Source organism: Anarhichas minor, unplaced genomic scaffold (assembly GCF_050575085.1).
Source record: "Anarhichas minor isolate MPS153535 unplaced genomic scaffold, ASM5057508v1 ptg000003l, whole genome shotgun sequence".
Classification (NCBI taxonomy): Eukaryota; Metazoa; Chordata; class Actinopteri; order Perciformes; family Anarhichadidae; genus Anarhichas; species Anarhichas minor.
This window is the reverse complement of record NW_027466449.1, coordinates 9896774-9909856: the sequence shown is the minus strand read 5'-3', so window position 1 is coordinate 9909856 and position 13083 is coordinate 9896774. Positions and strand designations below refer to the sequence as shown.

The 13083-nt window shown below is 39.4% G+C and overlaps 1 protein-coding gene across 1 annotated transcript in view; it reads left to right on the top strand.

The window, feature by feature from the left end:
* The window catches only part of lama5 (laminin, alpha 5), an 85096-nt gene that overhangs the window by 33486 nt on the left and 38527 nt on the right, over nt 1-13083 (top strand). Inside the window, exons 4-11 of the mRNA XM_076097090.1 lie at nt 280-398; nt 1485-1655; nt 2021-2118; nt 8194-8309; nt 11499-11617; nt 12043-12133; nt 12298-12432; nt 12578-12640. Of these exons, the coding sequence (XP_075953205.1) occupies nt 280-398; nt 1485-1655; nt 2021-2118; nt 8194-8309; nt 11499-11617; nt 12043-12133; nt 12298-12432; nt 12578-12640 (912 nt within the window). The remainder of the gene's footprint in view (nt 1-279; nt 399-1484; nt 1656-2020; nt 2119-8193; nt 8310-11498; nt 11618-12042; nt 12134-12297; nt 12433-12577; nt 12641-13083) is intronic.

Genomic DNA, 13083 nt, shown 5'->3' with positions numbered 1-13083 from the left:
TCTCTAAACCCAAATCAACCAGCTAACGTTTAAATGAATTGATGAAGATAAATGAGATATCATTGAGAGTCAACCAACCTTTTTGCTTTAACACCTGTATTCGGGTTAATTTGGTCCAGGAAAAAATATATGATAAATTGTTGCATTTTAGTTTTGATTCCTGTTCACACTGACATTTTTACAAACGAACCAAGAGGAGTAAACATGAAGTTATGCAGACTGACTGACTGTGTGTGTGTGTGTGTGTGTGTGTGTGTGTGTGTGTGTGTGTGTGTGTAGCCTCCAAGAGAGACTGTATTGAGCGTTTTGGACAGGAAACCATTGAGAGGATCAACAATGATAATGACATCGTCTGCACCACCGAATACTCCCGTATAGTCCCGCTGGAGAATGGAGAGGTGAGTGTGTGTTTGTGTATAAAGTACTTTAATGTCTTCGTCCAACGCTGTAGAGCTGAAACAATTAGTCGGTTCATTTATTAGTTGAGCCACAGAAAAAGTTGGTCATTTTTAAGCAAACATTCCCTCATTCCAACTGCTCAAATGTGGGGATTTGTTGTTTTTCTTTATCTTTCGTGACTGATTCTCTTAAAGTTTTGTACTCGACTCTGGGACATTGTGATGGACATGTTTTTACTATTTTTTGCATTTTATAGATAAAAAGATTAATAGATTGATAAGGAGAAATACCAGTATTACTTTGTGGAATTGGGGCCTAAATATCTTCAAAGTGTCCATTCAAAAACAAAGTTGTTCACACATATTTTCATTACATGTATTGTTTTTTTTATTTATTGGCCGAAATCTTCTCTCATGATATAGGTCATTTCATATCTCAATAAAAATATGTATCACAATGTAGCAGGTTTTCTGGTCAGTCAATTATTTAGTATATTAATTAACCACATGGCCTAGTAGTCGTAGGTCATAGTCAAGTCTATTTTTGTATACTCCTGTCTGAATCTGACAAAAAAAGAGTAGCGTCTCATTTAATTGTGAACTTTAGTGCAAAATGATCAGCTTTTCTGTCAGTAAGTGCTTGTTATTTATTCAGACAACGTAATTATGTATTATTATATCTTGATATATGATTTCGCCACACTACGATTACATTAAAATAAGATAAATCGTCATTTTGAGTTGTCGCCCAGCCCTTACTATAAATGTGCCAAAAGTAAAAAAAATATTTTTGTATTTATAAAATTGTACATTGTACAAAAATTGTACAAAAGGACACGAGGGTACAGAGTATTTTTTTAAAGCATATTATAATAATCATATTAAGTATTAGTCAGGAAAACAATCCTGCACTAATATCACGCAACACAGAATCAAAAACAAACATTTTGCTGGTGCCATGATATCAAACTATGAATATGATTTGGTGGATGTCATCACTTTGATAATTGCAGGACTTTCCCAGACTGCAATGTTTATATTTATAATTTGGTCAGCTGATAACCAGCCTCTGTCGTCCTCTCCCAGATTGTGGTGTCCTTGGTGAACGGTCGGCCCGGGGCCCTGAACTTCTCCTACTCGCCAGTACTGAGGGACTTCACCAAGGCCACCAACATCAGGCTTCGCTTCCTGAGAACCAACACGCTGCTGGGACACCTGATGGGAAAGGCGCTCCGTGACCCCACTGTCACCCGCAGGGTAACGCAACGCAACCAATTAGGAATGATTTGTTGATGCCATATTCTTCCAAAGAATGATTGACGGAAAGAGAATAAAACTTCTTTGTAAATGCAACTTTTATTACAGTTTGTCTCTCCAGACTTTCAGCACAACTTGTACATATTAGACGATCCCTTGGTGGGTTTAGTAGAGTCAAAGAGATGAATCGATAGATTCGATGCTTATTGGGTGCTTTAAGTAAAATTTAAATTTAAAAAAACAACATACAAATCGTTGTAGAATGTGGGATCATATTTCCCGAAAATATTCCTTCAACTAAAACGTGATGTACAACAACATATCGATGATAATAACTCGTGTTGTGTATTGTTTTCATTTTACAGTATTACTACAGTATCAAAGACATCAGTATCGGAGGACGCTGTGTGTGTAACGGACATGCTGAGTCCTGCAACGCCAACGAGCCCAACAACCCCTACAAGTAAGATACCCAACCTTCAAAGGGTCAATAAATATCACACAGACACACACAGACACACACAATCTGTGAATCAGACCAAACTGTCATGACTCACAGACTTGTTGGCAAACCAACATTGTTTTGACTGGATTTTGTACTGCAAGTGTGCGTGTGTGCATGTGTGTTTGCGTGTGCGTGTGTGTGTGTCTTGGTAAATACAGCAGCTTATAAAAGTGATTCATGTTATTAGTAACACAGCACACATACACACTCCCACACTTTTTAACACACTCAACGCTGCAAAATACAAATTACCAAATTCATATCCTCGAGCTACTGCTCTGTTCTGATGCATACGGGTTTCAATTATTCTTGGCTGTAGTTGCGTTCTGTGCTGTCTGTCTTCATCATCTTCAACATACCTGCTCACCTGTGATGCAAGTAACAGCAAATGAGCCTGCTGATTAATAATGAAGGAAAATAATTACAACCTTAATAACCTTCCTGTCCTATATTTAGGTTTTTTTTGTTGGAGCGGAGCAACAAGATGAAGCCTGTTTTAATTAATGTAGATGAACTGTGTGTGTGTGCGTGTGTGTGTGTGTGTGTGTGTTGGAGTCTGTGAATTTCCAGATAAGTGTCGGTGTCTCATGAAGAAGCGGAAGTGGGCCGTATATGTTTAATTTAATAATGAGTGTGTGTATTGCATGATTAGATTTGTGCGTGTGTGTGCAGGTCATTTGTGTACGTCTACCTGCAGGCTGTGGGGGATTTGTCAGATATTGTGATGTACAGTCAAGGGGAATATACTACTGCTGGGAGGCGTTTACACCGTGACCCCACAGAGGATATTTAAGCTGTGATTTATTTGACAGTAGATACAAAGAGACAGGTGGCTTTATTTTTTTTTTTCTACTGTAAATCTCCTCAATTAGCATGCTTAAGCTACATCCCACATGGTCACAGCTAGCTAGCAAAGACTAGCAGGTGTTAAGTCATAAGTTTATTCACAAAATATTGTGTTTACTGTCACCCCAAATAAGTTAACTGTTATAAAGTATGATTTGTATCATCAAATCTCACCAAATTCCCGAAATTCCCAAGCTTAACTTCCCTTGGAAAATGTCCTGTATTCACTGACCCTTTGCAACCCTAACCTGGATTACGGTTGAATTACAAGAGTGACATACCAGTCACAATAAGCAGCAGAAGAACATATTGATTTACATCATCAGCCCAAAATGGGTTGTGTGCCTGGTGTTAAAATACAGTCTGGGTGAATCCCTCAGGAGAGACTTTCCGATCTCCAAAAAAGTCACATCTGTGTTTGAGTTGGTGTCTTTATAGACACTGAGCAGAGCAGAGTTCAGCCTCAGTCGCTCTGTCAGGTGTGTGTTTGAACTAAAGCTGTTGAAATTCAGCTGAGCCTCATGCCCTCTGCGTGTCCGTCGGTGTTTGTGGTGGAGGACTGTGTGTGTTTGATGGGTGTTTGTAATATCTTGGTGGGGCCCCGATAGTTACTGTAAGAAGACGTGTGCACACTTTCATGTATCTGCTTGCGTGCACACACATCTTCACACGGTTTTATGCAGAAGACCTTCTCCCCCAGACGTGTAACATATTTCTCTGCTGAAGGCAGGAGGACTTTATGAAAAATGTTGATTTTTGTACAAAATGTTAGTACTTGCTCTCCTTTCTTCATATACTCTTTACAGATTTCCATGTCAATACCAGTTAAGTAATCTAAAATGACAAATTAAAACATCCCAGGCTTTGTAAAACTATTGGTTGTCTTATGTTAATGCCACCAAACTACTTACAGGTTCAAACTAATCATAAGAAGACTTTGTCATTTTTCTCTTCCACAACACAATTATGTGTAATTCAACCAAGTCTAAAATACACTGCGTTTTTTTAATGGCTCTAGTTGTATAGTTTCATACAGTATGTGAGCTTTAACCTCTTTCTGGCAGCCGAGGTATATATTTACACGACAGAGTGTGTTTACACTGCCATGATAATGTATGGCAGTTTAACAGAGAGTGCCTGCAGGCTGATGTACAGTACAGTCAACCTGAGCGAGTCCTGGCTTCACTCCCTTTATACCGCATTCGAGGGAATTCAGGAGGTTATGGTAATAAAGCACATTGATACTCGTCTGCTGGGAATAAAATGGGTACCACTATAATCCACTGAAGCTGTATTTTACTGTGCATGCTTGGAAGGGTAAGGGATCTTGTGACGTACTGCGTGTTGTTTTTACAGTGAATGTGTGTTTATATTGTAGATGTCATGTTAATAATGCAGAGGTTTAACTGAAAATGTAACCAGAGGTTTTAAATTACGCTGAGCAGAGCTAATGTGTCATGCCTCATGGAGGACTTTGCAGAGAGATTGGGTTACAACAGTTGCAGGATGAAAACATAAGTAAAAAATATGTGCACAACATAACTGATGTAGTTTATTATCATTTTACGAATTCGGACCCAAACATCTGGATACAGGTGGATAAACAACAAAAGTTAAGTGTGTAATAATAATAATGTCAGCTCATAATACGTTTTCATGGTTCAATACAATAGTTAGAATAAAGTTCGAATAATTTTGACGGAAAACTTGTATGTGTAGCAGACATCATGCCGGATCATATTGTTGCCAGCTGGCTGCTTGGTATATACTGTATGTCCACATAGCTAGTTCTGTTCTGCACCATTTGGTTTCACTTTGCTGCATCACCTCCAGTTCAGGATCAGAGCTCCGAGAGGTGAGGCTGCATCTGGGTTAATCATTAGCACAGCTGGTGCCGTGTGTGTATGTGTATTAAGTGTAATAAGTGTAATTGTGTCTCAACCTATGTGTGTGTGTGTGTGTGTGTGTGTGTGTGTGTGTGTGTGTGTGTGTGTGTGTGTGTGTGTGTGTGTGTAGTGATTATAGTGTGTGGTTAAAAAGAAAACAGACCTTTCCTTTGGGTGTCGGGATAATAACAAAGCATAAAAAGGAAGGAACTGCGGAGGGATATAAGTTTGATGCTGAGAGTTGATCACTTTCCGAGCAAATAAATCAGCTTGAAGGCAGACAATTTGTTGGTGTCAAAGTTCACCGTGACATCACAACACATGATTTTTATTGGTTGGCATACGTGCAATGTGATCTCACAGAAATATGTGAAATCAGGACGACCTCTTACCGGCATCACTATAGCCACCACAGAGACATGTAAGGTCGAGGCAACACAACTACTTCTCAGGTTTAGTAAAGAAAATATCATGGTTTGGATTCAAATAAGCAGAGAGGTTGTTTGTTAACGATTGACTAGTTTCCCGTCCTAAATACTTTTCACAATCGGCCCAAATCCTGACAGAATTCCACATTTAGATACAGCTGTTAGTCTTTTACCAAATAATAGACTGACGTATTGTTTAATTTGTGACTGGTCTTTCACACATAAAAGAATAATTGACCCTAATGGAAAGAGCAATCACTGAGACATGAGGCCTGTCAAACTGTTTGAACTAAATTCAATCTAACTGACATTTAAAGTATTATATTTGTGATATTGCAGGGGATATAAATATGTGATTCAGGGGGATTCTGGTATTTCAAACAGTCAGGGATGTGGATTTATATCCTGTTGCAATGTGGTTTATACTTTGTGAAAACATTCCAAATATTCTTCATCTCTTGAGTCTTACAGTTACTGTTGGAGTGATTTTTAGACTTGTTTCGTGAAGACAGGTTTTGGATTGATGGGAACACGGCATGAGGAATTCAAATAAATCCCTCCTGACCTCATCAAGCTTTTGGAGATGCTCTGTCTGCTTTGTGTCAGAGCGAAGGAATGCCGATCTGAAAACTTACATCAATGCTGGACTTTGTTTAACGTTATAGCAGGTGTGTTGTAGACGACAGAAGGTCCGCTGACTGGAGGTCTGTGTTGAAAAATTCGACCTATAGCTGCAGTGCTGATGTGATTCTGACGGATAAAAACCGTTTAAAGGCCACGAAACACAGACTGCATTATGACGGAGAGAGAGTGTCCTGATCAGGGTTAAGATCTGTTCTTAATTGAGTAGAAGCACTGATTAGAAAACATAAAGGTCAGCGAAGTATAAAGAGTTTAATTCACAATAAAACATCCTCAGATTTAAATTTCTGCAGAACAGACAGCCAACCACGTCTTCCAGCCACCCACGAGCCCAAATTACTTTTTTCCAAAAATTTAATAAAACTCTAAATATAACTATTTAACTGGACATTTAAAAGGGAAATTCAGCTTTATAGCCCTTTGAGTAATGACCAAAGTCTGCTTCGGTCACTTTGCTTCGGTCAGGAAGCTGCTGGTCCGCAGCCGATGATCAAAACCAGGAAGTAGAGAATTTCGATGGAAACCGTCCATTGAAAGTCATTTCCTAAAACGCTTGAACAGAGCGAATCACCAGGGAGCAAAGGAAAGAAGGATGGAGAGCCAGAGAGATGAGGCACGCATGAGTGAGCGTGTGAATTAAATTGTGTGAGTGAGAGAGAGACTGAATGAATGGATTGTATAGTGAAGGTGAAAGCTGGAAACACAATGAGCCTGTTGAAACACAATACACAGACTCGTTATCAGCACGGACCAGAGTGCAATAACACAACCTCCCAGAGCAGAGCAGCCCTCCAAAGAGGCTTTTTAATAAACACTTAAAATAACTTTCAAATGGAAACTCATTTTATTGTACCATGTGATATTAAGATTTCCGCCCACTCAATAGTTTAAATGCATGGTGATATCAGCAATCATTTGAAAAAAAACAACAACATAAGAACTACTTAAACTAGTGACTGTAGACAACATTCTGCTTGTCTTTGCATATGCGTGGTTTATCTTTCGCTTTTTAGAATTAGAAAAACGAAATGAGAGACAAAATGATCGCAGAGACATAAACTAATCACAAAGAGACACTAAATAACTACTATCTTGACTACGGGTTGGATCGTATTTCATCCTGCTCTCCTAAAAATTACGTTCCCATACAACAAAACAACATTGCATTTGTATCTCCCGGATTCAGTTTGTTTTTGATGTATCACAAATACGTTTGTTTTAAATCTGCGTAAGGCCGCGTTGGGATGGAGGTCGGGGTGGACGAATGGGTCCAACACGGGACTTTCACCCCGGAGAGTTTTCAGTGTAAAAAACAAAAGTAACGTGGTTAATTCAACCTCAACCATGAGCTTTTACTAAACCTAACCAAGTAGATCTGTTGCCTAAACCTAAACGTAATTGAGAATGCAGATTCAGAAGCACCACTTGCAGTTTAAACACAATAATGTTGATGTACACGTAGGTAGAAATGTTGATATGAAACGTATTTTTGGTTCAGACATGTCGAGATTCAACAAATCGGCAGTTTGCAGGAACGTACAATGCAAATGGTTTATTCTGGCTAATGGGTTCCATATTTAGTTATTTGTTTAAGTAAATGGTTGTTTTAGGATTTAAATCAAACGTTTGTAATTGTTGGGGATATTCTTGGATTCATTTCCCTCCTCCTGTGACTCCAGGCCTCTGTGTTTGTCTCTCCTTGAGGGTAAGAGTACTGAGAGAGATGAGAGAATGGCGTGAAGAGGGTTCTTCCCTCCCTCCCTGCTGTGCTTTGGCCACACTCGGCAGGCCGCAGGTTTACAGACTAATCCGATTTAAAAACTGGGGTGAAGCAGTCAGCCGCTGGTCAATGAAGGAGGAAGATTAACCCTTTCATTGTTGAGGGGTCTATTTCCACTTTTCTCTCTTCTATTTACTCTCTGTCACACTCTTTCACGCTCTCTTTCTTTGAAGTGACAGTAGCAGGGTTAGAGGTAGAGGAATGTGAACTTTTGAGAAAAGTTCAAATTATGTTTTACCCAAAGCAAAGCGGGCTGAGATTGGCACATTGGTACAAGGTGTGTGTGTGTGTGTGTGTGTGTGTGTGTGTGTGTGTGTGTGTGTGTGTGTGTGTGTGTGTGTGTGTGTGTGTGTGTGTGTGTGTGTGTGTGTGTGAGTGAGAATGCAGTGAGTGAGTCATTTTAAACTACATCTGTTGTTTTCTTTACTCATACTGTTGTTGTTGTTTACAGGTTACTGTGTGACTGTCAGCACAACACCTGTGGCCTGTCTTGTGACCATTGTTGCCCCGGATACAACCAGTTACCGTGGAAACCAGCCACGACCTACAAGGCCAACAAGTGTGAACGTGAGTAGGAGTCCTGATACTGTGTTCACTGATGCACACACACACTTACTCAAGCATCTGTGGAAGAACGCATGCTTGGTCTCTCTCACACACACACACACACACACACACACACACACACACACACACAGTTCAACCAGTGATCCCTGCAGAGGAATGTGTTTTCTTTCATGTGTTGTTTCAACAGAACGAGTTGGCCCTAATTTAATGAAGCTAAACAGACACATGTCCTGTAATGTTGCTGTTAACTTTCTTGATAATTTTCACACATCTGAACTGTGTCTCTAATCCTTCAGGACTTCTGGTTGAATATGAACATGAATATAATCAACATATTTTGAATACTTATTTCCTGCCATATGTGTGCTGGGAGATCCGTTTACATTTAGAGATGCCTGTGGATATAATCATCATTGATGGTGGGATGAAAAGTTCTCACAGTACCAATATATAAAAGCAGCATTTGCATTTATTATGTTAAATGACAACAATTGGAAGCATTTATTCCTGGGTCCTAAGAGAGCTCAACAGTGACCACCCACTTTTTGAACGGCCCCGGTTCCGAACTGAATTTGTCATTAATTAATTGAATCCATTGAAGGTTTGGCTCAGTATATTTTAACTAATTTTAAGTCCCGAACATTGTTGATTGAAGCGTTTCATGAAGACTATCCGCTAAAAGCTTCAATCGTGCCGTAAAACCTTTCGGTGACTGCGTCCTGCTGCAGTCTTGATTTATCAAAGCTCCGGTTATATTTACATGTGAGAGCCGTCTGTTATCAAAGCAGCAGTTATATTTAACAGGAACAACGAGAGTATCACAATGGCAAAAGGGTCGCCAAAGGGCAACATGATATGAAACTACAGAGAGAGGGAGATACAGGCGTATACTGCCGATAGAGTGAGACTATAGCGGAGCAGATTATGTTCATGCGGCAGCTGGAAGTATGTGTATCAGATAATAAAGATATAATACATATCTCTTTTTTCAACCAGAACACAAAGCTGCATGGATTCTTGTGATGTGTACATTTTATTTTGGCTGCATGAATATAATAACATTACAGAAAGCCTGTGTATCATGTTTCAGTATTTTTAAAAGAGTGATGAAAGTATCCGTTTCTGCTCGAATATATAATCTGGCTGAGAGCAGAGTGTAGCACTGTGTCTCTGTTCACGAGCTGAGTTATTCTGGTCTGCTGGTTTCAGTGCAGTGAGTCAATTGACTGACTCACTGCATTTATTTTTTGATTGGTTTCAAGGAAGGAAAAAAAGTCAAATGTGCCTCAGGTCTGAGGAAAACACTCTCCACTATCGGAGCTGGAGGATAAGGACCGCTGGTTTATTCAGCCGGCACCTCTCAGGCGCTGAGGGTCAGATAAGAACAGAACACTCTCTATCGGGGTTTCTCTGACCCTGTGTGAAGAGCAAACGTTGGTCAGGATTTTATGCGTGTGTGTCTTAAGCATGCGGTTCTCTTTCTTTATCTTAGATTAAGTTAAAGAATGTATGTAATCTTCTTACATGGACAATGACGAGGTCAAGTTTGGGCCGTTAGACTTCCACTTCCTCTTTGTTCGTATAATGAAAGAACACAAGCACAAACACAAGTCCTTTTCTTGTAGTCTCTGCTTCTTCTTCTTCTCACACTTCTTCTTCAGTTTAGCTGGTCCTTACTGCATTAATATCAACATCTTAACATCTGCTTTCTGAGCTGATTTTAAAGAACAGGGTTTATGGGTTATATGGAAGATTGAAGTCAAATAGATTCGTTGAACCAGAAACAAACCAGATGCTGATGCAAAGCGCACAAATTACATTAATCTCTAAATAATTATAATTCCAATATTTTATATCAAAATAGGATGTTGGCCTGCGTCTTAGCCCTGTGTTCAGCCCTCCACCACCCCGAAGAGGATGCACAGGTTTCCATGGATAGTTTCCTCAGTGGAGGCTTTCAAGTCTAGAGTACCTTCATGAACATGTGGTCATACACATACGTGCATGTGCACCTATTACGTGCACCTATTTCAACAAACAGGATGTTAAAATCAACCATTTCAACTTTGGGTAATGTTGTATGTTCTTGACTCCCTAAAAGAGATTGCACCGGTCTTTGATCGCTGACTGTAATCTGACATGAAATAACTCTTTTATGATTCATAAAATATCCCCGACCTTCTTATTTCTACTTCAAACTACAAAGAGCCAGAAAACTGACTTTCATCAAATGTCAGGACATAATTAGGCGTGTGTGGCGTTAATTACACAGCTTCTCTCATTTCTCTCCTTTTATGATTTGTTTGGACACAAGCTGAATATGATCCTCAGCAGAGTGTATAATAATCTCCCATCCAGCTGCCAGAGGAAACACTACTACACTTGAAGTGACTTCACAGAGCAGCCTGAGAATAATGTCTACGGTGGTTTCAGATCAACTTCTCACTGAGAAAGTGATGAATCATTTAGTTGATCTTCTGAAGAGCTGAGAAATGATACCAGGGTTTTCTGTCCATACATTAAACAGATATCTACTACTGTACTTGTTAGTAACTACGTGTTAACTAACTGCTTGCTCTCTTTCCCTCGCCTGTTTCCTCTCGTCCTCCTCTCTGTTTTCTTTCATCCGGCTTCATGTCTCTGGCTTTGCAGCAGTTTTTACTCTCCAGGTGATCAACACTTAGTGTTGTTTCCAAATGCTTCCTGTGTGTTTGTGAGCATCTGTGCATCTGTTGTATTATATTGATTGTGTATACCTGCTTGTGTAAAGAACTATGAGCTCAAAGTTAATGGTGTCATATAGAATTGACTATAATTCCCATGTTTTGTCTAATAATTATGTTGTAGATAGAGTTAATCATTTAATATCTTTAAATCACTCCATTCTTTATGAAAACATGGTCGCGTTTGCAAATAATAGAAGTATATAACATTTTTTTTTAGTTTTAATAAAAAATAAATACATGTAAAAAATGCTCAGCTGTGATTTCCAACTTTTACACTAACTTAGTTTGTTTAATTTTGTATTTGTATTATTATTAGTTTATTTGTTTGTCTGTTTTATTTTGTTAAAATAACACTGCAGGTAAAAACATTACCGATATTTCCCTGTTGTTTCACTATTAAAATGTCACTGTCCATTACCTGCTTTCCAGCTGTATTTTATGTGCGATATCTTTCGTGTTTCAGCGTGTAACTGTCACCGTCACTCGTTTGACTGTTACTACGACCCTGAGGTTGATCAGAAGAGAGGCAGCATGGACATCCACGGACACAACAGAGGAGGAGGAGTCTGCCTCAACTGTCAGGTAATGGTCTTCTACTATTCCCAGTGAGTGGCTGTTATTGCCTTCTTGTCTGTTCCACTTGTGGTATCTTTAAAGTTTGGTAAAAGGTTTTTTTTCTCGTAATTGTATGATTTTAAACTCTGAGTTTTTTCTTGGAATATTACTCCCCTCCCACAGTGCTGTAATTTTTGTTTTTTTGTTTTTGTACCTACAATGGCCCGACTGTACCGTTTTACTGAAGTAATAATGTGTTTTGATAATGCAAAGTCAAGGAATACTTGAAAATGTACTTAATATACAGTATAAACATTGGTTACAGTTAGGCCTACAATGTATAAACATTGTTTGTATGATGAACACTCAAAGCAATTGTGTTTGCATTATTGAGTTACGGATTACAGTAACTCAATAACTGACTGATTACAACGGAAACTCGTCCTTTTCAGCATCACACCACTGGAGCCAACTGTGAGCGCTGCATCCCCACGTACTACAAGCCACCTGACCACGCCATCGACTCCCCATTGGCCTGCTCACGTGAGTGACGGCTGTCTGTCATGATCAACTGGACATAAAACATTCAAATGCAAATATGATATATCCATCATTTATATCGTATTTGTCTTATTGCCATCTTTTTGCACCTGTATGTCTCCCCCTTCTTCCTCCTTCTTCCTCTACCTCCCTCTTTGTCTCTGCAGGCTGTGACTGTCAGTCAGAGTTTACAGATGGTACCTGTGAGGATCTGACCGGTCGCTGTTTCTGCAAACCAAACTACACCGGAGAGAACTGTGACTCCTGTGCCGGCGGTTTCATGAACTTCCCAGACTGTTACCGTGAGTCCCAGACAAAAACAGCTCATGAAAACTGTCTGAGCTTTGGGATTTGATTATCCAAAGGGACTGGACAACACATCCATATCCACCATACCTAAAACCCTCTGGCTTCTAATCTCTCTCTTTCTCTCTCTGTGTCCATCAGCCATCCCCATCTATCCATCCAACAACAACAACGGCGAGGCCAAACCTGCAGGAGAGATCATCAGTAAGACTTTTTATTTTTTGCTGTTGTGTCCTTTATTTCTTTTTATTTGACATATGTTTGTGTGTTGTCTTGTTGTTGCTTCTCTGTCCTATTTGAGTATAAAGCTTTTGACTCTCTTATCTAAACCATTACAAAATATTTAAGAACAATTGTTATCAGCAAATATAGCAGAAGGAATGGTTTCAGTATAGAGAGAAATGTGCAAAGAAAGGTCAGCTAATAATATAAGTTAACAATAAATTCACATGCTAATGACTGACCTTCATACTCCCATACTGTTTCTGTGTTTACCATGTTCTTCTTCGTCTGTTCGGCTGTTGAGGATTTTGGTGAAAGTCAGATGTCTGGGGGAGTTTTGGGAAAGTCAGTGTGGCGTGAATGGAATTTCAGTAGAATGTGATAAGATGGAAAAAACAAAACACTGTTCAGTCCAACCTCATAGA